Raw genomic sequence first — 27,674 nt, forward strand, 5'->3', positions numbered from 1 at the left:
GGCCAAGAGGTACATGAAAAGATGCTCAACGTTGCTAATTATTAGAGAAATGTAAATCAAAACTACAATGAGATATCACCTCACACCAGCAGAATGGCCATCATCCAAAAGTCTACAAACAATAAATGCTGGAGAGGGTGTGGAGAAAAGGGAACCTTCCTACACTGCTGGTGGGAATGTAAGTTTGTACAGCCACCATGGAGAACAGTATGGAGGTTCCTTAAGAAACTAAAAATAGAGCTACCACATGATCTAGCCCACTCCTGGACATATATCCGGTGAAAAACACGGTTTGAAAGGATACATGTACCCCAGTGTTCACTGCAGCGCTGTTTACAATAGCCAAGACATGGAAGCAACCTAAATGTCCATTGACAGATGAATGGATAAAGAAGATGTGGTACATATACACAATGGAATATTACTCAGCCATAAAAAAGAATGAAACAATGCCATTTGCAGTAACATGGATGGATCTGGAGATGATCATACTAAGTGAAGTCAGACAGAGAAAGACATGTCATATAACATCGCTTATATGCGGAATCTAAAAAAATCATACAGTTGGACTCATTTACAAAACAGAAACAGACTCATAGACATAGAGAACGAACTTACGGTTACCAGAGGGGGAAGGATGGGGGGGAGGGGTAGATTGGGAGTTTGGGATTGATATGTACACACTGCAAATTTAAACTAGATAACCAACAAGGACCTACTGTATAGCACAGGGAACTCTGCTCTGTAATAACCTACATGGGAAAAGAATTTGAAAAAGAATAGATACATGTACATGTATAACTGAATCACTTTGCTGTACACCTGAAGCTAACACAACGTTGTTAATCAGCTGTACTCCAATATTAAATAAAAATTAAAAAAGAATATATTAATACAAGAAAATCACGATTTTTATGTGACAAGCCCCCATATTTTCATGGTGGCAAATGAATTTAAAAACCAGTTTTTAAAAGTACCGTAAAACACCTAAGGGTCAGATCTGACCCCCAATTTGTACCCACAGCTCCAGAACAAAGCAAGCAGGACACGCAGATGTTATTATACAATTCTGTATTGAGCGACGCATTTATTACAGAACGTGTTCCTTTTTTTTTTTTTTTAATTTAAACAAAGTTCATCAATCTCTCATAGAAACAGTCTTGTGGGTTTTTGTTCTGTGTTTACCGTTATAGGACGTGAACCTGACAAAGTTGTTCACAGGTCTGCTAGCTTTAAGTACAACAGGATTTCCATGTTCAAAAGACTATACTAAGTGCTTATTCAAATCCCGTCACACAAAAGCCAGATTTAGTCCTCTAAGGATTGCAGTCTGCATGTAAGCCTGGATTTCAATGCTGCGTGGGTTTCAACAGTAAAAAGTGGTGTGTCCCCCACGGTTGCCTTAATTGGGACAGGGTGGCTAAAATGAGATGTTTCGTTTGTTCCAGATTTGATTACTCTGAAAATTGGTCACTGTTTCCTATTGTCAAAATATAAAAATACCTTCATCTGGATAAAAATGTATACAGTGGAAAACTCTTCAATGCATAGCCTGGGTGTATGGAAAAGGAGGTTTTCCTGCAGGGTTTGCATTGTTCTTCATTGATTGGTGTGGAGACTGCAGCCTGGGCTGGGTGCATGAGAGTTGAGATTTCTGGAACACCCCTCAAATGACCCCTTCTGGTCACTGGATTTTGCTGGCCTGGGCTTCAAAATGTTCGCTGCATCCTTGAAACCCCTGTCAGCCATCTTTCCCCCTGGTACTGGGTTGGCACCGATTATGACCACCTTTTCATCGTCATTCTGGATTCAGCTGGGAAGTCACCCAACTCAACCTTCCCACAGAGTTTGAAAAAGTAAAAGAAATAATAACAGGAGAGATTCAACAACCAATATGGTGGCTGTTCCATCCAAATTGGGAACTCTTCCCCTAAAAACCAGGGTGATGAAGACACTGGAGGGTGGGCTTCTTTGAGTTGAGGGGTTGAGTCTTTGTTCTCAAAAAGGTCATGTGTTAGAAGGCAGGAAGTTGGACTTGAGACAGGGATATGGTGGTCATGCTGAGGTGAACTCAACCTTTTAGCTTCATTCTGCATAAACCTGGAGGTGCAGACTTCCGGAAAGCATCAGGGTCAACTTGAGAAAGATGATGATGAGAAGGGGAGCTGGGGTCTCTAGTTGGATGAATCTACTTCTTGGTGCTGGGCACTGAGCTGGGTGTTTGTGGGACGACCAACGCTGTTATTTTCTTAAAACACAAAGAGAGGAAGATGGCGGCCACAGTCTTGCTCTGGAAAGCCAGTGGGGAAACTTCCTGCACTGTGGCCACGATTCAGGCTGGGGGGTGGGGTCACTCTGGTTCGAGCGCCACCCTCTAATCACCTACCCCCATACCTGGCTTTCCGAAGGATTCGGAACCACATCTTGTCTACAGACGGACGAGATGGATTGTCTACCCCCTGCGGTCCACAGGTTTCTGACAAGAGGGAGTGTAAGCAGTTTGTTTTGTACCATGTTACATCTCAGATAGGATGGTCGGCCACAGCCCACATCTCTACAACATTTACAACGGCATGGGACATTCTGTGTTATCAAGGTTGCATAACAAACCACCAGAATGAAACACATCCTCAACGGCATCAAGGTTTTCATTTAGAGTCTTCTGGACTTTCTCTTTTCAACATGGTTTCTGGAAGGGCAGTAGCAATGGACTGTGTCTCACAGACAGACATGGGAAAAAACCGTGGTTCCAAGGTTATCTGAATTTTGGTCAGTCTTATAGTGTTTTGTGATGGCTTTGAACAACTGTCTCCTTTTAATCTCATCTAGTGGCAAAAATGACACAACTTCAGTGTATACTTCGCAACAGTTGTGACGGTATCCTGATTTCATAACTCTCTGTAATATCAAAACAGCATCAGCTGGGAATAAATTCCAAAGGATCCTTTATTAAAATATCTAAAAGAGGTCTATAAATATTTACTTTTCTAAAAGAGTTTGGAGTTTCCAGGGGAAGAATGTGGCGCCACTTTGCTTCTGCCTCCTGTAGAGGGGCCAGAGTGGAGAAGGGGGTGATCCCCGGGGCAGGGGCTGCTGAAAAGGGGAAGCAGAGGCACCTGCCTCACCTGCTCACTCACGACTTCACGGAACCGGGATCACAACCAAAACTGTCAAGCGGCGCGACACTGCGGTCCACGTTTTGATGGCTGAGCTCCTCCCTTCCTTACCCCGCCCTGAGTGAGAGGGAAGGTGGCCCCCGCGGCGAGCCCCTTGCCCCCACCTTTAGAACTCCCACTCCAGGGCCTCCTCGCGATTGGCAGCCCTCTCCAGCCGGTAGATGATGCTGTTCAGGTTGGCCATCTTCTCATGCCGCCGCTGCAAGTTGGGGTTCACCTTGGTGCTGGGGTGCAAGGCCCCGGTTGCTTCGGCAGTGGGGCTGGCACTCGGCACTTTGGCAGGGAGGGTGCCGGGTGGGGATGGGGAGATGGGGGCTGAAGAGGAAGGAACAGGTGACACAGACATCATGAGGCCCGGCGAGGAGGCAGCTGAGGGTGAGTTCAGTGACACCTCTAGGCTGCAGCGTGAGGACTCCGAGGCCGACTTAAAACTTAGAGGGTCCGGGTGTAGCCACTCCCCGCCCTCGCTCTCCTGGAGGGGCTGTAGCGAGGGGCAGGCTGGGGTGGCCCCGCCTGGAAGAAGGAGCCCAGGGGCTGCTTTTGGGAGTCCGTCGTTACCCAGAGGGTCAGGATGCACCTCTTTGGGGGAAACTTGGCCTTTGTCCAGCTCCTTTGAGTCCTGGCTGCCGGCCTCTTCCTCAGCATCCTCAGTCTGTTCCTGTTTAATCCTCATTTGCGTCTTGTCCTGGGTGGTCAGGGGTGTGATGCTCTCCTCGGGACCCTCCTGAAGCTTTAGTTCCTTCACAGTAGGCTTTTGGTCCTCAGCCTCAGAGTTGGGGCTCTGCGGAGTGGGGTCTGGGTGGGAATGGCCTGGCGGTAGGATGCCAGGACCCCCACTGGGGTCGAGATCTGGTTCCTCTTGGGTCCCCTCCACCAACATCTCCCGGCGCATCCGGGACCTGGGGCAGAGACGGCGGTGAGCAAGGGGCTGGACGGGGACCGGCCAACCCTGGAGTCAAATCACGAGTGGCCTTCTGACCCCACCCACTTCCCTGGGGGCTCACTAGGCATAAGCTTCTTCACATGCAGCATCTTAGTAAGTCCTCTCAACAACTCTGCAAGGTGGGTGCTATTATCATCCCCACTTCATAGAGGAGGAAACAAGGCTCAGAGATGTTGAATGACTTGCCCCAGGTTTCACAGCCAGTAAGTGGCAGAACCAGGACTTGAACTCAGGATTGTTGGATCCCAAAGCTCACAATCTAGACCTGTGCTGTCCAGTGCAGTGGCCACTGGTCACATGTGGCTCTCTCATTATTAAAGTTTTTATACTGATCACATGTTGAAATGGTTATATCTGTATATACTGAGCTAAATAAAATATACTATTACATTAATTTCATCTGTTTCTTTTTATTTTTAATGTGGTTACTAGAAAACTTTATATTATATATGTGGCTTTCACTGTATTTCTATTGGACAGCACTGTTTTAGAGCATTTTTCAAAGTCAAACCCAGATCTAGTTTGTGCCAATAACCCCCTGCTTCTTTCCTGGAGGGACTCTTAGACATCAGCCCAGAAGGGGAAACTGAGGCACACAGAATAACTTGTCTAGGTCACCAAGGCACACAGAGGCAGAGCTGGGACCAGCAGCTGGGAACCCTGAACTCCAGTCCAGAACCCATCCTCTCTTCACTTCAATGGCCTCCCTGTTGTCAGAGGGAAACTTATATGTTTTAGAGCAGGAAATGATAGGAATGAGTCTAACTCCATTAACTATTTTCCTAATAGCATGAGGTCCAGAGAGGTCAAATCACTCGTCCAAGGTCATAGAGCGACAGGGCTTCCTCAGCATCTATCTTCAATGCTGTAGCCCTCTGCCCTTTTTTATTAATGACATCATATATTAATACCATTATTTATAATATTAATAATAAAGTACATGTTACTGATAAATAATACTCACATTTATAAATTTTAATTTTAAACATCATAATGATGGGTGCTTATCATGTACCAGGTACGGGGCCAAGCACTTTTGCAGGTTATTTCATTTATTTTTCATAATAACCTTATGAGCAGGATACTAGTCTCACTCCCACTGACAAAGATTACAAGGCTCAAAGAGGCACTGGGACTGCTACGGTCACACAGCCAGCAAGTAGTGCAGTTGGGCCCTGAACCCAGCGGTCCGGCTACACTCTCCTGCCTCCCTGGCTCCCTGCCCAGGTGGGGGATGGGGCCCCATCCCAGGATCCTGAGCCTGGAGGGACTGTGAAGGGTGATCTGGTTCACTTCTCTCTCTCAGTTCCTAATTCCTCCACAAAGGTAGCCTTGCCCACCTTCCAGGAGATTCTGTCATCTCCTTCAGTCCCCTCTAGAGGGAAAAGCTGCTGGGACCAGGGGGAGCACTAATCGTTTCCGGTAAGGTGGGATCTGAGGGTGTTTTGGGATGGCTCAATGCCTGAGCCTCTGTCATTAGAGCTTCCAAACTGTAGATCAAGTATAAATATGAGGCTAATAGTCATTTACACCATAGTAAAAATTAGTCTTTTTCTTCAATTCTTGACTCCCAAATCTGTAGCAGGTCCTCCCTGGTAATTTTTTCTGAAAACATCCTATTGTTCACCTTTCCTAGAGCTCACTGAAGGTTGTAATGATACATTAATGTAAGTACTCATTTGATAGTGATCTTCCCTGCTGGTCTGTAAGAGGTGCTAAGGGCAAGGACTTTGTCTTGTTCTCTTTGGTGCTTGGTACAGAGTTGGTGCTCAATAAACATTTACTAAATGAAGTAATGTATTCTTCTACAATTAGAACTCTTTGAGAGTGGTTTCTTTTAGGAGTGGAATTCTCTCTGCTCATTCAAAGCCCAGCTCAAAGGCCACCTCTCTATAAAGATTTCCCTAGGTAGAATTCCCTTTTCCCTCAGCCCCGTATTCATTCCTGTTTTACAGAATTTATTAGGTTGTTGCAAAATTATCTGGTTTGTGATTTTAAGCTCCCTAGGGCAGGGATGATAGCTTTGAACCCCTGTATCTCCTGACCCTAGCTCACTGTGCATACATGGCAAATATTTATTGAATGAATACATTGAATAATAATGGAGGGCTCAGTTCCTGTGGGAAACAAGAGGGGAGAGAGTGTCCCCTGGGAGGGAAGGAGGGCATGAGACTTTAAGGACCTATGTCATTTGCTGTTTGGCAGGCTCTGGGTCTGAGCAGGATAATATGCAATATTTTACAAAGTATGTACGCTTGAAGTGTTTCATTTGATCCTCAATTCAGCACTGTGGGGTTAAGTATTAGGTTCCTTATCTGTAAAATAGGGATGAGACTCAGAAAGGTACAGTGACTTGCTCAATAACACACAGCCAAGGTGGAACTTGAACTCAGGTCTGTGTGATGCCCATGCCTGGGCTGTGGAGAGAGACTTCAGGCATTCCACCCTTCCAGGCTCCTCCTTCCTCTTCTCTCTTGGGGGTCAAGAGACTCTCCTCTCTGGCACCACAGAGGCACCAGAGACATTTCTTGCTCAACAGGCTTGGTGGGGAGTGCCTCAGAGATGGTCCTCGAAATCCCATCAACCCTTCTCTGCAGGGCTCTCAGGAAGCCCTTCTGCGGTCTCCTTGGAAACTGCTGGACTCAGCCAGTCAATGCCCTCAGGCAGCCCAGCCCACCGCAGGTCAGCTACTCCTAAGACTAGGGACTGGTGAGTGGGAGAAGGCACCATAGAAATAGGAATCACCCATTCCCTGAGGTGGATGGTGCCCGAGGGGCTGCCACAGGGGTTTCCTTTGGCCTTAGGAGTGGGAGAGGCCAAGAGCCCCAAATCGGGGCTCTGACACAAGGTTCGGTGGGTAGTTAAGGTTCCTCAGGGCTGTGCCCCAAACACCATTCCCTGTCCCTTCATAGACGCGGAGCAAGCTGGGTGAAGTCATAATAAAGACAGTGACAATAATGATGTCAACACCTACCACAAACTGTGTGCCAGGTATTTTATGTAAATACGTTGGCCCATCAAATCCTCAGGACAACTATATGAAGTAGATCCCATTATGGTTCCCATTTTATAAGTTAGAAGACTTGTCGCTCAGGGAGGTGAAGTCCCTTGCCCAGGCCTCACAGCTGGAAATGGTTGAGCTGGGATTTATCAATAGATCCAGGTCTGCCTATGTTATAAAGCAATATGGTCCTCTTATCTCCCAGAGGCCACGCTGGGCTCCCTCCAGGCCCCGGGACAGGGAAGGGGGGCCGGCTGAGACCCCTTCCCACCCTCCCAGTGGCCACCCACTCAGTATCCCTACCTGTAGTTGTGGAACCAGTTGATGACGGTGTTGGTCTTGAGGTTGAGCTGGAAGGAGAGGAGCTCTATGGTCTGCTGGGAGGGGTAAGGCTCCAGCTGGTAGGCCTTTCTCAGCGCCTCCTTCTCCTCAGGGGCCAGCACTACTCGCGGCTTCTTGATTTGCAGGAGGCTCAGGTCCTGGGGCTGCAGGCAGGGGCTGGGGCACTCGGAGCGGGTGGCTGGAGACTCACTGTCTGAGCCGGTGCTGATGAGGCCGTACCTGCGCTTCAGGTAGGCTGGGGCGGGCGGGCGGGTGGGGGAGGGAGTGGGGGAGGGCTGAGAGCGGCCGACCAGAGGCCCATTGCTACCCGAGCTGAACCAAGCATCAGCTAGCGGTCCTCAAAGCCCTCCATGCCCCAAACGTTGGGACCCCCACGCAGTCTCAGCCTTTTCTCCTTTCTTACTCTCCTTTCACTTCCTCCGCGCGAGACGCGCTCGCCTACCCACACCTGGTCATTAGCACTCTAATTGTTAACATATGTAGAAGGTTCGCCTCACAGACAGGAAGGAAGTGCTCGAAAAAGGGTGCTCTGGAGCATTCTCTTGATTGTCAGAAGTGTCCCTGAATTTCACTACTTTTGTTGGGGGCAGGGGCAGGACATTAATTTTAAACGAACATAGTAATTGCATGATGCATCTCAGCCTCAAATTGTCAAAATGTAGGGGAAAAAAGGCACACCTCAGAACGGAGGAAGTAAGGCATTAGCGTCTCATTTAATCCGCACAGCAATGCCCTGAGGTAGATGCTGTGACTCTTACTTTCAGATGAAGTAGAATGAGGCACAGAGAAGGGAAGTAACTTGCCCAAGGTCACACAGCCAGGAAGTGGCAGGACAAGTTCTCAACTGTACAGCTGTCTGATGCCAACAGCCGGACTCGGCCCTGCCCCATGTGCCGCTTACAGCTTGGCTTGACCCTGGGCCCTCATCATGAACTGCCTTGGCGCCCTGGATGATGACTTTCCAACTCCTTGTATCTTATTTCCCAACTGGACCCTGAGCTTTTTAAGATCCAGGAATCCCTTATTCACAGCATGAGACTGGGAGGGCACAAACAGGTACTCAATGCCAGCTCATTTTTTCAGGGATATAAAATAATGTTAGACCATGTAAGAATCTGCAATTTCTTGTCCACTTCCACAAGGGAGGATTCTTGTTTGCTGGGTCAATTCTGTGCTTTGTTGTGTAGAAGCTGGGTAATGGGCAAAGGAGGTAATACAATAGGGAGGTGATGCAGAGGATGGAGGGATCAGAGAGAAAGGGGGTTTTGCGGAATATACAAAAGATTTTGGAGTAGCTGTCGGTGTGGGGAAGGATGCTGAGAGATGGGCTATTGGAATTTTCAGGGGAAAAGTAGTAAATGTTTTAATGGCTTGCAGTTATATTCTGTGGAATTGCTATTTCTTGCAGCCCCACACCAGACTGAGACTGGACTCACTGGGACCCTGAGTTTATCTGGGACCCTGAGTTTACCCAGTGCTTACCTTTTTTCTCCAGCTTCTTCATGTCTCTCAGCTTCTCCACATTGTGGGGGTCATTGAGCCACAGCTGCATGCGCACAAAGGGCTCCCGCCCCTTCAGGCTCAGCTTGTGCCAGGGTTTTGGTCGGGACAGCAGGTCAGACACGGAGCCCTGTGTCAGCCCCAGGATGCTCTCCCCAAATAGCCGCTGCCCTGGAGACAGGGGAGGAGGGCAACCTGTAACCCCCAGGCTGGGCAGAGGTGCTCCCAGGAGACACAAGAAATAGGCCAGAGACATGGGAGAACCTAGGGAATGTCTCCACTGACTCAGAAGGGAGGACTAGACACATGGGGGAACCCACGCCCAGTGTGTATCTGGAAGAGACCTTTCTGCAAAATATGAGATGGGGGCGGGCAGACAGCTACCAAACAAAAATGCTTTCATGATTTAGATGTTCTTCACTCCTAGGGGATCCCTGAAATTGTCTGCAAACTTCATGTGTACAAATTAGTATCACCTTGTCAGAGAGCAAGTTGACAGGTTTTATCGAAATGTCAGTGTGCATATCCTCTGATCCAGCAATTCCACTGCCTGGGATTTATCCTCCAGTTGTATTTGCCCAAGGGCACAAAGACACATACAGACACAGTTTCAGAGGCAGCAGGAAATTGGGAACAAGCAAAATGCTCATCAGTTGGGTAAAAAATGTGGGGCATCCATGACCTGAAAAATTTTGCAACAGTGACAAAGAATGCAGGTGGTCTATTCATTCTAAACTGGAAGGGTGTCCACAAACAGTGTTAATTTTTAAAAAGCAAGTATAAGGACAGCCTGTGTGTAATTTCATCTATCTAGAAAAAAGAAAAGAAGAAACTAGGTGAACATATATTCTTGTATGTGTTCAGAAAGTGTCAGAGAACGGGGAGGCAGGGAGATTTTACTTTTTTATTTAAATTTTAATTCTTTTTTTCTGTACTATTTGGTATTTTTAAATAAAGATGCCTTATTTTTATTATAGAAATTGTAGTGAAAAGTTGGGGCTTGTGTGTATCCCTCTGGGAGGGGGGCTTGACACCCATTTGAGACTTGGAGGAGTTCGTGATTCAAAAAATTAAAGAATCCAGATTTCTCCTCTGTGCCCCCAGCACTGGATCAGGATTGTGTTAGAGTCTCACTGTTACTGGGATTCTCTAAGTCCTCCTGGAAGGCAGTTTTGAAAGCTGTGGGCTCAGGATTTTAGGTCTTTTTCAGGCCCGTACTGACCTCCCTTGTGTCCCACTCTAGAGACCCAGGTCATTGTCAGATGCCTCCCAGAGGGTCCTGGATGCCCCAGGGCTGACTGGCACCTGCAGGCAGGACCCCCGTGCCTGGGATCTCACTGCCAGCACTTTCCTTAAGGCAAGTAGGAGCCAAGCATCCCTGATTCCCGCCACCCTGTACCTAGGTTGTTGTCTGTGAGGACCTCTTTGACCCTCTTGGTGATGGAGTACGTGTCCAGCTCGGGGGACATGGCCACAATCTCCTGGATGCCCGCTGTGGTCTGGCTGCCTGAGTACATCTTTCCACCCAGCGAGGAGCTGGAGCGTCCCTCAGGCTGCTGGTTCTCCTTGCTGCTCTCCAGTGTCAGACTCAGGGGCTCCTGGGATGTCTTCTCCGGTGGCTCCGTGGGACTAGGGGGTGGGGATGGCGAGGACCTTGGTTCAGTGGGACTGGCTGTGGGCCACAGAGAGACAGAGAAGGCGGTTACTGCAATCTGGCATTGACACACATGGTTTGGGCAGGCTTGTTTGCTAGAGCCAAGAGTTGGCAGCACCCCTTTTGCAACCACCATAGTAATATCTCAGGCAAGGACCGTCCTGGATGTGAAAACTAGCGGATGAAAGTTAGATGAGGAATAGGATATCCACATAGTCCCAAAGTATCTCCCCATAAGATACTTATTAATTACAAAGGGAAAAATAGTAACTTTACAGTACAGCTACCTGCCAGACACCACCTTAACCAAGTGATCAAAGTTAGCATCACCAATCATAGGACAAATAAACAACTGGTGCCTCCTGATACAATGTACTGAGAAGGACACAGCATCACTTCTGTGATATTCCTGCCCAAAGTGCACAGTCTGAATCTAACCACGAGGAAGCATCAGACAAAGGTGAACTGAGCCAGTCTACAACATAACTGGCTTCTAGTCTTGAAAGATGTCAAAACTGAAAAACAAAGAGAGGCAGAAGAATGGTCCAAACTGAAAAAGACTGAAGAGACATGACGACTAACTACAAGTTATTCTGAATCTGATCCTGGACAGGGAAAAATAAAATTATATAAAGGTGATTACTGGGACAACAGAGGAAAGTTGAATATAGATGGTGGGTTATGTAACAGTACTGTTATTATTGTAAAATTTCTCATGCTTGGGAAATACTTGTTGGAAACATTTAGGGGTAAAGGGACATGATGTCTTCAATTAATTTCTCAAATGGTCGAGAGAGAAAGAGTACAAATATGGCAAAATTAGCAACTGGTGAATCTGTGTGTAGGGTCTAGGTTGTTCTATGGCTTCAACTCTTTGGTAAATTAGAAATTACATCAAAATTGAAAGTTAAGGAAAAAAAGGAGTTGGCAATGACCTACAAGCCCAACTACTGGGCATCAGCTAAATAAAATACAATGAGTCCCTGCAGCAATTAAAAATAATGTAATGAAAAGATGTCCACATAAGATGAGTAAGTTCTGGGATCTGATACACAGCATGGTGGCCGTAGTTAACAATCCTGTACTATATGACAGTTGCTGTGAGAGTACAGCTTTAATGTTCTCACTATAACAACAAAATGGTAATTATGTGAGGGGAAGGATGTGTTAACTAACCTTACCACGGTAAACATTTTGCAATATATACATCTCTCAAATTGTTACATTGTCTACCTTGAACTTACACAGTGTTCTATGTCAAATATATCTCAATAAAACTGAAAAAAGAACAAGAAAAGATGTCCACAGTACCTTGGCATGTTAAAAGAAAGTGAGTTTTAAAACCACATTTTTCATGTGTCGAAAGACATTTTGTGTGAACGTATATTTAAAAACCACTTAGAAGTTATCTTGGGTGGGATGACTTTGTCGAACCTCAGTTCCTGAATCTGTTAAATGGGGCCGTAAGACAAATAGCGCTACACTTGCAACTATCCTACTCAGGGCCTGGAGAGGACTTGAGATAATGTGGATCACCTCTTGAGGAATCAGAGTCACCCACTGGACTTTCCAGTGTGAGCTGAGCCTCTGGACAATCCAGGGAGGGCAGGGGACGTGCCTAGGGAGGTGCCCCTAATAGGGAGGGGCGTGTGGTACAGGGTGTCTAGGAATCCCTGTGCCGGTCCACAAGGTGTCTTCCAGCGAAGTAGGAAGAAAAGGTACCTCTTCCTCAAAGTGTTTAACTGGTGCCTGATGGAAATTTGTTAAGATAAACATAAAAATGTATGATAAGTAGGAAGTAAAGGGAGCCCCATAACCATCCTGCAGTGGCTTTGATTCTAGAAAGGACATCCTGAGCCTCTCTCTGCTCTAGATGGGTTCTTCCTTCCCTGTGGCCAACAAGTAGATCACTCTGATCAGACCACTCTCATGCTTCAGAACCTTCAATGGCTCCCCACTGCCCCTTGCACAAGAAACGTGTACCTCCTTGTCCTGGTGTTTAAGGCTCTGGACTCTGTTGTCCCTGCCCACCTCACAGACCTGGAGCAATTCACAGTCCCCTCAGCTACCCCTCTCCCCACAAACCTCCTAGGCTCTTCTAAACCCCTGTGCCTTTGTTTAGGCTGGTCTTCCCACTCTGAAAGCCTTCCTCCTAACCTTGAACTCCTATATATCCTTGAAGACCCAGTCCCAAATGCCCCTTCGCTGAGGTGTACACCTTTGGGGTCTAAGAGCACCTTGACTACAAATTGTCACGCTTCACTCTAATTCCTTGCTTGTGCCAGATCTCTGCCTTACTACACACAACAACAACGATGATGGTGACGACAATAATTCGTGAAGCTTCCTTTTACTGAGCACTTACATGCCTAGCATAGTGCTATGTGTTTTACACCCATGATGTCAAGTCACCTTCATAACACCCCTAGGAGGTAGGTATGATGGTATCCCCTTTTACAGATGAGGCAACTGAGGCTCAGAGAGGTCAGGCAATATGTCTAAGGTCACAGAGTGACTAGTGGCAAAACCAGGACTTGAGCTTAGGTATGCTTATGCCCGACATGGTCTTCTCATCCACTAAATACCAGCCCCTGGAAGGCAGAGAACATACGTTAGTCTTAGAGCCTGGGGAAGCAGGAGGTGCTTCTGAGTGAATACATTTCAGTCAGGACCACTCAAATCTGTTTCCACAAACCTCGGGTCCTGGTGTCTTGATCTGTGGGTAAGCAGGGGACAAGATGTCCACCCTCATCTGCACTTACCTCCCTTCCCAAACCGTGTATGATCCTGCCTCCCAGCCTTTGCTTTTGCTGTTTCTTATGCCAAGAACACTATTCTTGATTGTCTTTGCCTAACTCTATCCCTACCTCAAATCTTTCCATTACAAAGAAAAAACAAACAAACAATTAGACATTGGGGAAATGCCAATAAAAATTATGAGATACCACTTCATACCCACTAGGATGGCTACAGTAAAAAATGGAAAAATAGCAAGTGTTGGCTTACTGTTGGAATGTAAAATGCTGCAATTGCTACGGAAAACAGTTTGGAAATTCCTCAATAAGTTAAACATAGAATTACCACGTGACCCAGCAATTCCACTCCTAGATATATAGCCAAAGGAATTGAAAACGGGTGATCAAAGACATGTTCATGTTCAACATTATTCACAGTAGCCAAAAAGTGGCTTACCGCTCCGATGGGATATTATTTAGCCATAAAGAGGAATGAAATTCTGACACAAGCTATAGCATAGAAGAATCTTCAAAACATCATGCCAAGTAAAAGAAGCCAGACACAAAAGACCACATGTTATCTTGATTCCACTGATATGAAATGCCCAGAACAGGTAAATCCATAGAGTCAGAATGCAGGCTTGGTGGTTGCCAGGGGCTTTGGGGGAGGAGGCAGTGGAAGTGACTGCAAATGGGTATGGGATTTCCTTCTGGGGTGATGAAAATGTCCTAGAATTGTACAGAGGTGATGGTTGCACAACACTGTGAATGTACTAAATGCCACTGAATCGTACACTTAAAAAAATGGCTAAAATGGTAAATCTGGTTTGTGAATTTTACCACAGTGAAAATGAATTAATTATAATACACCACCACACCAAAAAAAAAAAAAGAAAGGATTTGGGACCCTTTCACAAGTGTAGGCTCTAAGGTGGAAACCTTAGGAGGCAGGGGAGTCTAACAGCTACCAGTCTTGCGTTCTAATCCTGGCTCTGCCACTAACTGGCCAGTGACCTTGGGCAAGTCATTGTGCTATTCAGACCCTTGATTTCTTCTTTGTAAAACTGAAGGACAAAGAGTCCCTCTGGTCAAGATTAACACAAGGATTAAAGAAGAAAACACTGTAAGTGGTTAGCACTGTGTGTGACAAATGACTGCGGTCATTATAACACTTGTATTAGTCCTCAATTTTAAAATATTATAAAATATTTCAAAGCTATAGAAATGTACAGAAAAGTCCTCCCTCCCTTCCCTGGGCCTATCACCTTAATAGATGTTAACACTGCCCTATTTGCTTCAAATTTCCCTGTTTGTTTTAAAGAAAAAAAGGAACAGAGACAGCCAGAGCCCTCTAGTCCCCTCCCAGTCTCTTCCTGGCCCCTCCCTGCCCAGAGCAGCCCCTCCTTGCAGGCAGGTGGGTGATGGCACCTTTTTTCATTTCTTGTCTGTGGGCATTAACTTCTAAAATAAACACCATCACTGGGAGGTAAGATTTTGTTCCCAGACATTATGTTTCAGGTACTATTCCTGTTGATACCCATTGATCTGGTTCATTTCTATGAAACTGAGATATGGTTTTTGTCCTATTGACCAATCCCCACTTTAGAAATGGACAAACTGACTGAGCTGAGGTCCTTGGACTCGGAGTCTGGCGTCTCTTTGTCTCTGCCTTTCTCTGGCCTCAGCAGGTAGGTCAGATGTCCTGTCCTGGCAGCAATCCCCGTCACGGTCTGGGTAGGCATCTCACCAGGGCCTTAATGGATCTGCCCACTGACTGTCACTGGGGAGGGAGCTTGAGCTCCCTGGAGTCCCCACCTCAGGGCCCCAATCCCTCTACTCTCAGGCTCTGTAACTCTGGGCAACTCTCTGAGCCTCAGTTTCCTCACCCAGGGAAAGTTCAGACTCCACCCTGCCTGTGCATCATTAACGGATGGATAACAGCTGCCCAGGGCCCTGTGCTAAGAAGGATTCTGAGGCTGCATGCTGGATTGCTGGGAGAAAGAGATCAATCGGCAGACTCCTGACGGGATGGGAAGGAAGGTGGGGCTCCCCATGCAAAGTATTTTTTCCACTTGCTCCACGCACCCGGGTGCCACCTAGAGGTTTAAAACCAGTGCCTGTCTGGCTGAAGGAAGGATGAAAGGGGAGCAGGGACACCAACTAGGAGCAACCTGCACTCTTTCAAGGCAGCAGCAGTGGCGCTGGGGCTGTGGGGACGCAGAGGGGGGCAGACCCGGGCAGTGAAGCCACTGCACAGACTGGAAGAGTGAGGGCTCTTGGCACTTCTGGGGCCCTGTCTACACTCACCCTGGGAGGCGCTGGGCTGCTGGCTGACGGCCTGGCCGAGCTGGTCCGAGAGCCACAGCTGCATACGGATGAAGGGCTCCCGCCCCTTCTGCGTCAGCTTGCTCCACGGCTTCGGCCGGGACAGCATGTCACTCACACTGCCCTGAGACAGACCCAGCACCTGGGGATGGGCAGGGCAGAAGGGTAGGTCAGCAGGTCCCTGGCCATCCCCTCCACCACTCTCCCCAAGAACCTTAAGGCCCACTGTTCACTCCCGTTCTGAGAGGCCAGGGCTGCCTTCATGTGTTCTTCACTCCCCAGGTGTCTGCTGTGTGCCTGTGCTGTACCCCCCACCTGCAGTGCCCTTCCTGATTTCCCTCCATCTAAAAATCCTGCCTCAGGACTTCCCTGGCAGTCCAGTGGTTAAGGCTTTGCCTCCCAATGCAGATTCCTGGATGGAGAACTAAGATCCCACATGCCGCACGGGCAAAAAACCAAAACGTAAAACAGAAGCAATATTGTAACAAATTCAATAAAGACTTTAAAAATGGTCCACATCAAAAAAATCTTAAAAAAAAAATCCTGCTTGGACTCTAAGACCCCTTAAGTGCCCCCTCCTCCAGGAAGCCTTCCTGTGTCTCCCATTCAGGTCATTTCGCCTTCCTCTGAGCTTATGACCCTTTGCCTGCTCTTCTGCTATGGCCGGAGGTGATGTTTAAAACTACTTAACACGGACTTCCCTGGTGGCACAGTGGTTAAGACTCCACGCTCCCAATGCAGGGTGCCTGGGTTCGATCCCAGGTCAGGGAACTAGATCCCACATGCATGTCACAACTAAGAGTTCGCATGCTGCAACTAAGAAGCCGGTGAGCTGCAACTAAGAAGCCCATGAGCCGCAACTAAGGAGCACGCCTGCTGCAACTAAGACCCGGCACAACCAAATTAATTAATTAAAAAATAAATCTACATTTTAAAAAGAAATAAAACTACTTAACAACTGGCAGCAACCAATCAGGAGACCACCCCCCCACCCCCGCAAGCTAGGCTGAGCCTTAACCCTTTAGTGGATGGACCATGGGAAGGGTGGAGGGTACCCGAGCAGGGTCGGGTAGGTGGCTATTTCCTAACCAGATGGAAGGGTTTCACGGCTTTAAAAACCGCCTTGCCCTTGGCTCCCCTTCCTCCAGTGCCCAGGGACAGCTGGAAACAGGAAAAAGGGCTTTTGGGGTCACACAGACCAGGGTCCGAATCCTGCTTCTGCCCAGTTCTTGCACACGCGCACGCGCGCGCACACACACACGCATTCTTTCCAGACCATGGACGTGGGATGGGGGTCCTCCCTCCCCAGGTCCCGTGCTCCAGGCCCCGGAGGCTCCGAGGGTGGGCCCCGCCATCTTCACCTTCTCCCCGAAGATCCTCTGGCAGATTCCATTCTTGGCCAGCTTCTCCTTGACCTGGCGCGTCAGCTCCAGGGTGTCCACCTCACGGTACATGTAGAGCTCGTATTGCTCGGGGGTCAGGGGCGGCACGGTGGGCTTCAGCGTGCGGGGCACGTAGGCCGGGTAGTAGGCCAGTCGCCCAGCGCTGCCCGCCTCGGGGCCGCCCCCCTCGGCCTTGAGCTCACCCACCCTGGGGGGCTCGTCCTCACTCCCGGCCGCTTCCTCCTCAGGGGCCGTGGGCGCCTCGTCCCCACGGGGCCATGCCCGCCCGCTGGGCTGGCCGGAGTAGCTGGAGGAGGAGGAGGAGAGTGAGGGCGAGACGGAGGCGTAGGGGCGGCTGAGGAGGCCGCGGTCCGAGGCCCAGTGGTGGTCGAAGTAGCCGGCATCGCCGATCTCTGACTTGACCTTCCGGATGATGCTCTGCACAAAGGCGGCCGGGGACAGGACCGTGAGGGATGTCTGTGTGGCACTGCTGCTGGTGCCCCCACTGCTGACACCACCGCCGCCGACACCACTCTCCTCCTGCTTGACATGGGTCGGGGCCCCGTTCTGGCTCATGGCGGCCAGCGAGGGCCGCTCTGGGGGTGAGGGAGGCACCGAGCGGCCGCGGGGGCCTGCCTCCATCTCCAGTAGGGCCTGCTGCTGCGCTTGCATCTCGCGGCGCGCTTGTTCCAGAATGTTCTTGATGGCATCTTCTGAGGTGCTGGCGGGGGCTGTGCCATTGGTGATGCTCAGTGGGGCTGTCGAGTTCTTGGGCTCACCTGTGGGAAAGATGACAGGGTGGCTGGAGGCCCATGGTCAGAGCATGGATTGAAGGGCAAAGATGTTCACAGCACAGTATTTATATCAGCAAAATGTTGGAGGCAACCTCTTTGTCCAACAGCTGGGGATTGGTTAAGTAAATTAGGGTCCATCCCTATGACAGAATATTAGGCAGCCATTAAAAATCAGGTTGACAAATTATACTCCAATAAAGATGTTAAAAAAAAAAAGGAAACAGAAAAAAAAATCAGGTGGACAGTGAGATTTTGGCACATGTGGAGAAAGTGCTCACGGGGATAATATAACATTAAAAAAAGACTTGTCTTTTGCATATGCTGTGATCCATCTATGCAGATGAAAGCAAGTCCCAGAAGAAGACACACAGTATAACCTGCTTTCTAATTGAGCTGCGAAATAAGCAATGTATCACTTAGTGAAAAATCTTTTTTTTTTTTTTGAGAGTGGTAAACAAAAAGGAACAACAGAACATTGTTTCCCTCTGCCCTGTTAGTGGCCTTTCCCATGCTGAGGTCTCCCCACCCCTGGACCAACCCATATCAACACAGCCCTTCCTCTATTACCTGGTTGTGCAGTCTATACCCTAGTGGATCCTCACAGCCCCAATTTTAATTTCCAATTAAAAAGCAATAGAGCAATGGAATATTATTCAGCCATAAAAAGGAATGAAGCACTGATACATGCTACCATATGGAATAATCTTGAAAACATCATGCTAAGTGAAAGAAGCCGGACACAAAAGGCCACATATTGTATGGTTTCCATTCCTATGAAATATCCAGAATAGGCAGATTCATAGACACAGAAAGTAGACTGGTGGTTCCCTGGGGCTTAAGGGAGGTGGAGAGTAGGGAGTGACTGCTAATAGGTACAGTGTTTCCTTTTCGGGGTGATGAAGATGTTTTGGAACTAGACAGAAGCAGTGGTTGCACAACATTGTAAGTATACTAGACACCACTGAATTGTTCACTTTAAAATGGTTAATTTTATGTTATATGAATGTTACCTCAATTTAAAAAAAAAGTAGGGGCTTCCCTGGCTGGCACAGTAGTTAAGAATCCGCCTGCCAATGCAGGGGACATGGGTTCGAGCCCTGGTCCTGGAAGATCCCACATGCCGTGGAGCAACTAAGCCTGTGCGCCACAACTACTGAGGCCCGTGCGTCTAGAGCCCGTGCTCCGCATCAAGAGAAGCCACCGCGATGAGAAGCCCACGCACCGCAACGAAGAGTAGCCCCCACTTGCCACAACTAGAGAAAGCCCGCACACAGCAATGAAGACCCAACGCAGCCAAAAACAAATAAATAAAATAAATAAATTTATTTAAAAAAAAAGTAATACGTGCCTATTGTGGACAGCTAAGAATGCACAGAAAATTAAGATGAAAATAAAAATCCCCTCTAATCTTTCCCCCAGAGGCAACCACATGAAATTTTCTCATGTTTTTCCTTCCAATCTGTTTTCTAACAACATTCATGGGATGGTCACACTTGATATGCGGGAGTGTGGCCTGGTTTGCCCTCACTTGGTGTCAACATGAGTATTTTTTCCTATAAGTTCTTCTATCTTTAATGGCTGCATATACCACTGAGGAAATACCCTGTGCATTACTTACCTGATCTCCCACTGCTAGATACTTAGATTGTTTCTAGTTTGTCACTGTTGGAAACAACGATAAAGAGATAGCTTGTATATAAAATTTTGCCCCCATTCTGGACATTTCTTTTGATCCCCAAAAGTAGAGCTCCTAAGTTAGTGTCAACCACATTCATTTCCTTCCCAGAGGACTGCTAATTGCTCTCTGCTTAGCCTTCACTCTTGTCAGGGGCACGGGGGGGATAACCTGGCACTCCTCCTCTTGTTGAACTCTTCACAGACCCTTCACAGGAAACCCCCAACTATGCAAAGGTTTCCCTCTATGATGTTGCCTTTTTAATTTCTTTGCTGCCTTGTTTCTGACCCCACAGTGGGAGAGCACTGTACAGGGAGTCAGGAGACCTGGGTTCTCCTTTGGTCTCTGAATAACTGTGAGTATGTCTCCTCCTCTTTGGCTTCAGTTTTCCTGTTCAGTGGGAGAGTTAGATTAAACTGTTTCTCATGATTCTTTTCCCCCCAGTACTGTGTCTCATCTATATGTGTAAGCCCTATCTAGAACACAGTAGGCACTTAATAAATGTTTGGGACAGGTTTCATGGAAGACAGTTTTTCCATGGACTGGCGGGGGGATGGGGGTGGGGGGATGGTTCAGGCCAGCGATGGGGAGCCATGGGGAGCGGGGATGAAGCTTCACTCGCTCACCCACTGCTCACCTCCTGCTGTGCGCGGCCCGGTTCCTAACAGGCCGTGGGCTGGTACTGGTCCACGTGCCGGGGGTTGGGGACCCCTGGTGTACACAGTAAGGGCTCAGCAGATTATATGGGTGGAGCAGTGTAGGCTCCCAGCAGGGTAAGCCCCTCTCTACCCTTTCCAGGGACCGGGAAGGGGAGGGATCTTGGGGAACTCCTGGCTTCCAGCAGCAATCAGAGGCTTGGGAATCGGGACACTTGCTCCGAGTCGCCACCATGGGGCAGCAGACAATGTAAAATGGAGTGGGAGTGCTGAAGCCAGCATCTAGTTCTAAGTCAGCTGTGGTCTACACTGTGTTGTACTACCTCATGCTGGGTGCAGGGATGTGACTAGGTCCCTGGCTGCAAGAATCCCCCAGACTGGTGGGAGGGACAGCCACATCAGCAGAGTCATTTGTAACATGAATAAATGCAACAATGGAGACATAATAATGATAATGTAATGAGGATAGCTAACTTTTCAGGGGCACCTTCTACATACTAGACCCCAGCTGAGTGCTTGCCAGGCCTGATCTCATTTGATCCCCACACAACCTTAAGAAGGGAGTACAAATACTGTGTCCATTTTAAAGATGAGAAAATGAAGGCACAGAGAGGCTAAGCGATTTGCCCATGGTCACACGGTTAATAAATAGCAGAGACAAAATTTGCAGCCAGGTCACTCTGGCTCCAATGCACCAAACAATACAGGTCATTATGGGGGATCCAAGGAGGGGTGGTATCCAATCCACCTGGATGGGGATGAGGGGCTTCCTGGAGATGACTTCTGAGTTGAGTGGTAAAGTATAAGCAGGAGTTGGCCAGATGAAAAGTGGCTGGGGTGAGGATGGCATTAGGGGCACAGGGAACAGGAATGAGAATAAGCATGACTATAAACAGTTCATGTGAGAGGCACGGAGGGGTCAGGAGGAGTCTGAAGACTATGATAGGGCCTGTAGGCCTTGTTGGAGACTTGGGATTTTATCTGAGGGTAATGGGGAGCCATGGAAGGATTTCGAATAGTGATATGACCATGTGTGTCCTCTAGAAAGATCCCTCTGGCCTCTGGGTGGAGAATGAGCCAGAGCATGGCCTAGAATGTCACTGGCAAGACCAGTAAATAGGCTACTGCAATAGTCCCAGCAAGTGATGATGGTGGCTCACTAGGCTGGTGGCAGTTGGGGTGGGGATGGACAAGCTTGAAAGAAGCACTCAGAAGTTAAGTGACCCCTGGATGGGGTAAGGGTTAGGGTTAGGGTTAGCGTTAGGGTTAGGGTTGTTGGAATTTCCAGGAGTGGATTAACTCATCTAGGAAGAGTAAGAAAGTCAGAGGGCCTGGGGTGGGGCTCTGGGGGAACCCCACGTTTGAGGGGGTTGATGAAGAAAGTGCACTGTGATAGGCTAAATAATGGTCCCCCAAAGATATCCATGTCCCAATCCCTGGGACCTGTGAACATGTTACCTCACATGGCAAAAGGGAGTTTGCAGATGTGATTAGAGTTAAGAATTTTGAGATGAGGAGATTATCCTGGATTATCTGGGTGGACCCCACATGACCACAATGGTGCTTATAAGAGGAAGGCAGAAAGATGAGAGAGAGACAGAGACAGAGACTAAAGATGCTATGATGCTAAGATGAAGGAAGAGGCCAGGAGGCAAAGAATCTGGGCACCCTCTAGAAGCTGAAAAAGGCAAGGAAACAGATTTTCCCCTAGAGCCTCCAGAAAGAACGCAGCTGTAGCCCAGTGAGGCTGACTTTGGACTTCCAACTTCCAGAACTGTAGGATGATAAATTTATGCTGTTTTTAACCACTGAGCTCTGAGTGTGGCCCCCACTGGGGAAGCGCAGGAGGCATGGTTTGAGAGGTGGGAGGAGGCCAGGGGAACAGTGTCTCACTGGGAACTAGAAAGTAAGGTGCAAGAAGGAAGGTGAGACCGATGGTCGGGGGTGAGGCTCAGGCCTCTGTGCTTGACAAGCTCCTGTGTGAATACTGGTCACTGTGCCTCCTGAAAGTTGAGGACATTTGGACAACCCAGACCAGGAATGCCAACAGAACTCCGCAGTGAGGGCAACGTTCTGTGGGCGTGCTGCCCAACATGGCCGCCACTCGTCACCTGTGCGACGTGGCTACTGCGGCTGAAGAACTGAGGTTTTAATTTCACTTAATTCTAGTTAATTTAAATGGATATAACCACACGTGGCTTGTAGCTCCATACCGGATAGGACCTGGCACTTTCCAGGCCTAGACCTCACTTGGCTGCAGGTCTGGAAAGAGGCAAAGAGGTTCTGACCTGCTTGGAATCCCCTCTGGAGTGGATGAAGGTGGACAAGGCCTTGCCTCCTGCTCAGAGCAGGCCCTGGAGGCCTCGGGCCTCGGCTGCTGTGGGGTCACACTCACCCCCCTTCTGTGACTCGATCTCCTTCTTGGCCTGCTCCAGGATGCTCTTGATGGCGTCATCCGAGCCGGTCTCTGGTGTGCGGATTCTCGGGGTGATACTGCCTGGGGGAGGAAAGGAGGCATCTGCTGTGGGGACCTGCATGTTGGGGATCAGTCCCTGGAGCTGGGCAGGGTGACAGCCTGGTGCCCTCCTCTGAGGGCCAGACCGTGAGTATGTGTGGCAGGACCATCACTTTGCTAGTCTGTGTGACAAACTGTGGACCTACAAGTGGTTCTAGCTTGAAATAATAATAACAACAACAAAACCCACTGACGGCAGCCACCATCAAAGCTAACAGTTCTCAAGAACTTACTACATGCTTTATGCTCATTTAACCCCCGCCATGAGGCTGACAGATGGGGAAACTGAGGCACAGAGCAGCTAAAGTGGATTGCCTGAGGTCACTCAGTAGATGAATGCAGAGCTGGACACAAACTCAGGTGCTTGTGAGGTCAGAACTTGGGCCCTCCACATGGATTACCCTAGAAACTGAGTCTGGCAAGGTGGGCAGTCACCCAGGCTGTCATACAGATGGGTAAACTGAGGCTTGGAGGTGCTCAGCGGGTATCTGCCAAGGCAGCCCCTGGGGCCCAGACTTTTCCCACCATTATCAGCCTGAACGGCATCACAGCGGCCAGAGGGGGAAACTGAGGCACAGAAAGGCAGAGTCACTTGCCCCGAGTCACACGGCTGTGAGGTGGCAGACCCAAGGCTCTGAACCCCGAGCTGTGCTCTCAGACCCCAGCCAGCCCCGTGCCCTGGGCTGGGTCGTGGAGACCAGGTCTGAGCCTGTGCATCGCAGATGGGCCCTCGGCCGGCGCTTACCTCTTTGCCGCACCTGGATGGTCCTCAGAGCCAGCACATTCTGCTCGTCCGACAGGAACTGCTTCATCTTGATGAAGGGCTCCTTGCCCTTCACCGTGAGCTTGCGCCAGGGCTTGGGCCGGGCCAGGATCTCGCTGACCGAGCCCTGGGACAGGCCCAACACGTAGTGGCCAAACACCCGCTGCCCGATGTTGTGTTTGAGCAGCTGCTCCTTCACCTGGAAAGCGATCTCCGCCGTGTCCAGCTGCTCCTCCTCTGCCCCGGCCCCCGTTGTGGCCACGCCGCCGCCACTGCCCTCCGCTGGCTCAGGGCCCCCGGGCGGCTCAGGGCCAGGGGCTGGGGTGGCAGGGGCCGTGGGCGGCTTGGCGCCATAGAAGGCCGGGGGGAACACCAGCAGGCCTCCCGCCTCCCCCTTGAAGGCAGACGGGGGCATCATGTGCTTGGACAGCAGTGTGTCCCCTGACAGTCTCTCCCCTGAAGCCAGGCTGGGGAAGGGGGACAGCGAGAAAGTCCGAGGGCCATCAGGGCCGAGGCCAGGGCCCAGCAAGGGCTGCCCTGGGCTGGGGGACAGGGGGTCTTCGGGCCCTGGTGGCGGTGGGAGCTGTGGAGGGGATGGGTAGGACTGCTCCGTGCCCAGAGAATCCTTGATGGCAACATCCTCTGAAGGGTCTTCCTCTAGAACACCAAGGCAGACAGACAGAGGAAGAGAGGAGAGACAGAGAAAGACAGAGAGGTGGATAGTGATGGGGAGAGACAGAGACAGAGACAGGGAGAGAAATCACAGAGAGACACAGAGATAGGAAAACAGAAATAACAGGGGAGAGACAGAGACAGGCAGAGGCGGAGAGACAGAGACAGGCAGACAGAGACAGTGAAAGATAGACAGCAACAGAAGGACAAAGAGATAGAAAGAGGGAGACAGAGAAACACATACAAAGAGACAGAAATTTGGAGGGAGAGGAAGCGGGCACAGGGCAGGAGGGAGTGGGGACAAGTGCTATAGGCGTCTGGCAGCGCGAGGCGCCAACACTGGCTGTTTCTGCCACACACACTCCCTGCCCCCTTCTCTGATCCCCATCCTTCAAGGCTCGGGCCAAATGCTAGTTCTGGGGAGCCCCCCTCCCACCATCAAGCACATCAACTGAGCACTCGTTATGGGCCCAACACCTTGCCCTGGGAGGATTAACCCCCATCCCAGAGCAGGACAGCCCACTTCCTGGGTGGTCACCCTGCACCCCTTGTCTATGCGTTTGTATTTCCCATGCTGCTAACTTACTCCACCCGCACAGGGCCCATTACCGCCCCCACCTCACAGATGAGGAAATGGAGGCAGCACACAGAAAGTGTCGGCTGGGGCCACATGGCTGAAAGGTCATGAAGCCACTGTGTGAGGAGAAGGGGTGATGTGGGGGAGACAGGCGTGTCTGCAGGCCGTGCCCAGGGGTCTGCTGTAAGGGGTGCGGTGTGAACGCCCTCCTTGTCCTGTGACCTCTTCTACTGCTCTCGAAGGCTAGGGCATGAGCAAGCCCTTCGGGGGACCTCAGGAGGGCCTGAGTGAGCTGTGTGTCCCTGAGTGTGGGCGTGGATGTGGGTGGCACCCTGTGGGACAGCTGCCTGCTGGCTTAGCTGTGGATGGCGCCCAGCTCAGCCCCTGGCACCCAGGAGGCGCTCAATCAACATGCCCGCCTTTTATCCATCATCCTCCGGCCCATGTGGAAGGCAGTGGTCTGAGGGCATGGAGGAGGCCAGAGACCCACGGGCAGCTCCCACCCCGGCCCCTCAGTCCCAAGAGCACCCCTCCTCCCCTACCAGGGCTGGCCAAAAGACCAGGCTTTTCTAGAAGGAATTTCTGCGCAGGGAAGAATGCCTCCTTTGCCATGAGCAGGGAGTCTTCGGGCTTTGCCATGCCCTGAGGAGACAAGAAGCAGGGCTGAGAGGGCATGGCTGGTACAAGGCTCTCAGGGGCAGCCTGCCCTGTGGGGAAAGTGGCGGGGACACTCACCTGGGGGAGGCTGCAGGTGTTGGAGGCCAGCTTCATGGCTTTGAGGATGCTGCCAGAGAAAGTGGAGAGAGTGTGAGGCCAGCCAGTTCCCCAGGCCGGGGGAGAGGCACTACGACCTGCTATCTTCCCTGATTGACAGCAAGGACCCCAGCCCCCAGGACCCCATGTAACACGGGACTCAATGGACAACAGGCCTTAAACAGTGGGCTTGTGAACTGGTCTGCTGTCACCTGGAGGAGTGTGGCTTGAGCTCATCTGATTAAGGCATCATCCCCCTGCCCAGTTACAGCACCAGCAAGGCTATGTTTTCCCACAGGCAGCTCTTGATGACAAAGGTCCGGGCATGACACCCAAGGTGCCAGTGGAGAGTTGCCAAGGGTAACACAAAGCGGGGTCTGGTGGGAGGGAGGAAGATGGTGAACTTTGCCGAGGGCCCCTTGCTATCTTCCCAGGCAGCCCCCAGTCAGGCAAGAGGGCTTGGCGGGGGGATCTATGGAGCCCCGCCCCACACAGTACCTCAGCTCTGTTTTAATTTCTTCATAGTCAGACTGTGCCTGAAGCTTCTCTTCCAGCTTCTAGAAGAACAAAGATGGTGAGGCTGGTCCACGTCCTTCTGCCTGGGGACGCCCCGCCCATCTCCCATCTGCCCACCTCCTCCCCAAGACCTACTTCGATGGCCTCCGACTTGGCCATGAGCTGCCGCTCTAGGTCTGCAATCTGGTTGGCGGAGGTCTCCTCCAGCTCCTGCAGAGAGTTCTGGAGGTGCCGCACATCCTTCAGCAGCCGCAGGATCTCCCGATCCTTGGAGGCCAGGGCAGCCTCAAGCCGAGGGCCCGAGCACAGAGCGAAGTTCACCTTATCCTGGGCACAAACAGGGGCTTGGAGGGGCCGGGAGGTGTGGGGCAGGGGGCTGCAGGGCTGCTGTCCTCCCTGGGGTGACTCAGCCCCTCTTACAGGCCTGTGGCTTTCCCCTTACCACTTCTAAGCCTTTGCTCAGGCTGGTCCCACCTGCCTGGATGTCTTTCCCTCTCTTCTTGAAAAGAAATAAGGAGGGAGAAAGAGTGGTCAGAGAAAGTATTTTGGAGGAAGGTATGTCTAAACTGTGATGAAGTTCAAGAACAAGTTAGTGATTTGGAAAGTTGCTTGGCAGCTTCTGCTAAAGGTGAAAATTCGGTGCCCTAAGTCCTGGTGGAATATATGCAGGAGAAACGTGGGCACTTGTGCACCAAGACACAGGATGTGAACGTTCACAGCAGCCCTCTCTGTAATAGCTCCAAACCTGAAACCCCCCAGAGGCCTACCCACCAGAAAGTGGACAGATTGTGGAATACTCACACAACAGAATACTAGACAGCAACAAAAACGAATAATCTACATTTACTTGCAACACAGTATGATGACTCTGCCAGATACATCATAGAGCCAAAGAAGCCAGACACCAAAGTGTACACGTGATTCTATTAAGATCAGATATCAAAACAGGCAAAACCCATCTGTGCTGTTAGAAATCAGGGGGAGTGGCACCTGGATGGGGTCATGAGGGAGGCTTCCGGGTGCTAGAATGTTTTATTGTTTTTTTTAAATATTTATTTATTTATTCATTCATTCATTTATTTATGGCTGCGTTGGGTCTTCATTGATGCACGCGGGCTTTCTGTAGTTGCGGTGAGCGGGGGCTACTCTGTTGCGGTGCGTGGGCTTCTCATTGTGGTGGCTTCTCTTGTGGAGCACAGGCTCTAGGTGCACAGGCTTCAGTAGTTGTGGCACACGGGCTCAGTAGTTGTGGCTCAAGGGCTCTAGAGCACAGGCTCAGTAGTTGTGGCGTACGGGCTTAGTTGCTCTGCGGCATGTGGGATCTTCCCGGACCAGGGCTTGAACCCGTGTTCCCTGCATCGGCAGGCGGATTCTTAACCACTGTGCCACCAGGGAAGTCCCTAGAATGTTTTATTGTTGATCTGGATGCTGGTTATGGGCTGTGTTCACTTTGAAAAATTCCAAATGTTGTACACTTATGATATGCACGTTTTCCCTTGTGGATGTTATACTTCAATAACACATTTATTAAAAAGGAACAAAAAGAGCCCGCATGCCGCCAATTACAGAGCCCACGCGCTCTGGAGCCCGCGTGCCACAACTAGAGAGAACGAAGAGCCCGCACACCACAATGAAAGATCCCACATGCCGCAACTAAGACCTGACACAGCCAAAACCAAAATAAATAAATATTTT

The 27,674-nt window shown here is 49.9% G+C and overlaps 1 protein-coding gene across 1 annotated transcript in view; it reads right to left on the reverse strand.

Moving 5' to 3' along the window:
- Nucleotides 1-1,054: 1,054 nt before the first annotated feature.
- CUX2 (cut like homeobox 2) overlaps nt 1,055-27,674 on the reverse strand; it is a 262,670-nt gene continuing 236,050 nt past the window's right edge. The window contains exons 11-22 of the mRNA XM_060170867.1: nt 26,115-26,306; nt 25,962-26,020; nt 25,446-25,494; nt 25,253-25,352; nt 23,444-24,118; nt 22,579-22,680; nt 17,038-17,837; nt 15,659-15,818; nt 10,362-10,634; nt 8,945-9,133; nt 7,424-7,697; nt 1,055-4,075 (exon numbers count right to left, since the gene is read on the reverse strand). Of these exons, the coding sequence (XP_060026850.1) occupies nt 3,283-4,075; nt 7,424-7,697; nt 8,945-9,133; nt 10,362-10,634; nt 15,659-15,818; nt 17,038-17,837; nt 22,579-22,680; nt 23,444-24,118; nt 25,253-25,352; nt 25,446-25,494; nt 25,962-26,020; nt 26,115-26,306 (3,666 nt within the window). The 3' untranslated portion in view covers nt 1,055-3,282. The remainder of the gene's footprint in view (nt 4,076-7,423; nt 7,698-8,944; nt 9,134-10,361; nt 10,635-15,658; nt 15,819-17,037; nt 17,838-22,578; nt 22,681-23,443; nt 24,119-25,252; nt 25,353-25,445; nt 25,495-25,961; nt 26,021-26,114; nt 26,307-27,674) is intronic.

Source organism: Lagenorhynchus albirostris, chromosome 14, assembly GCF_949774975.1.
Source record: "Lagenorhynchus albirostris chromosome 14, mLagAlb1.1, whole genome shotgun sequence".
In the NCBI taxonomy this organism is placed as follows: domain Eukaryota; kingdom Metazoa; phylum Chordata; class Mammalia; order Artiodactyla; family Delphinidae; genus Lagenorhynchus; species Lagenorhynchus albirostris.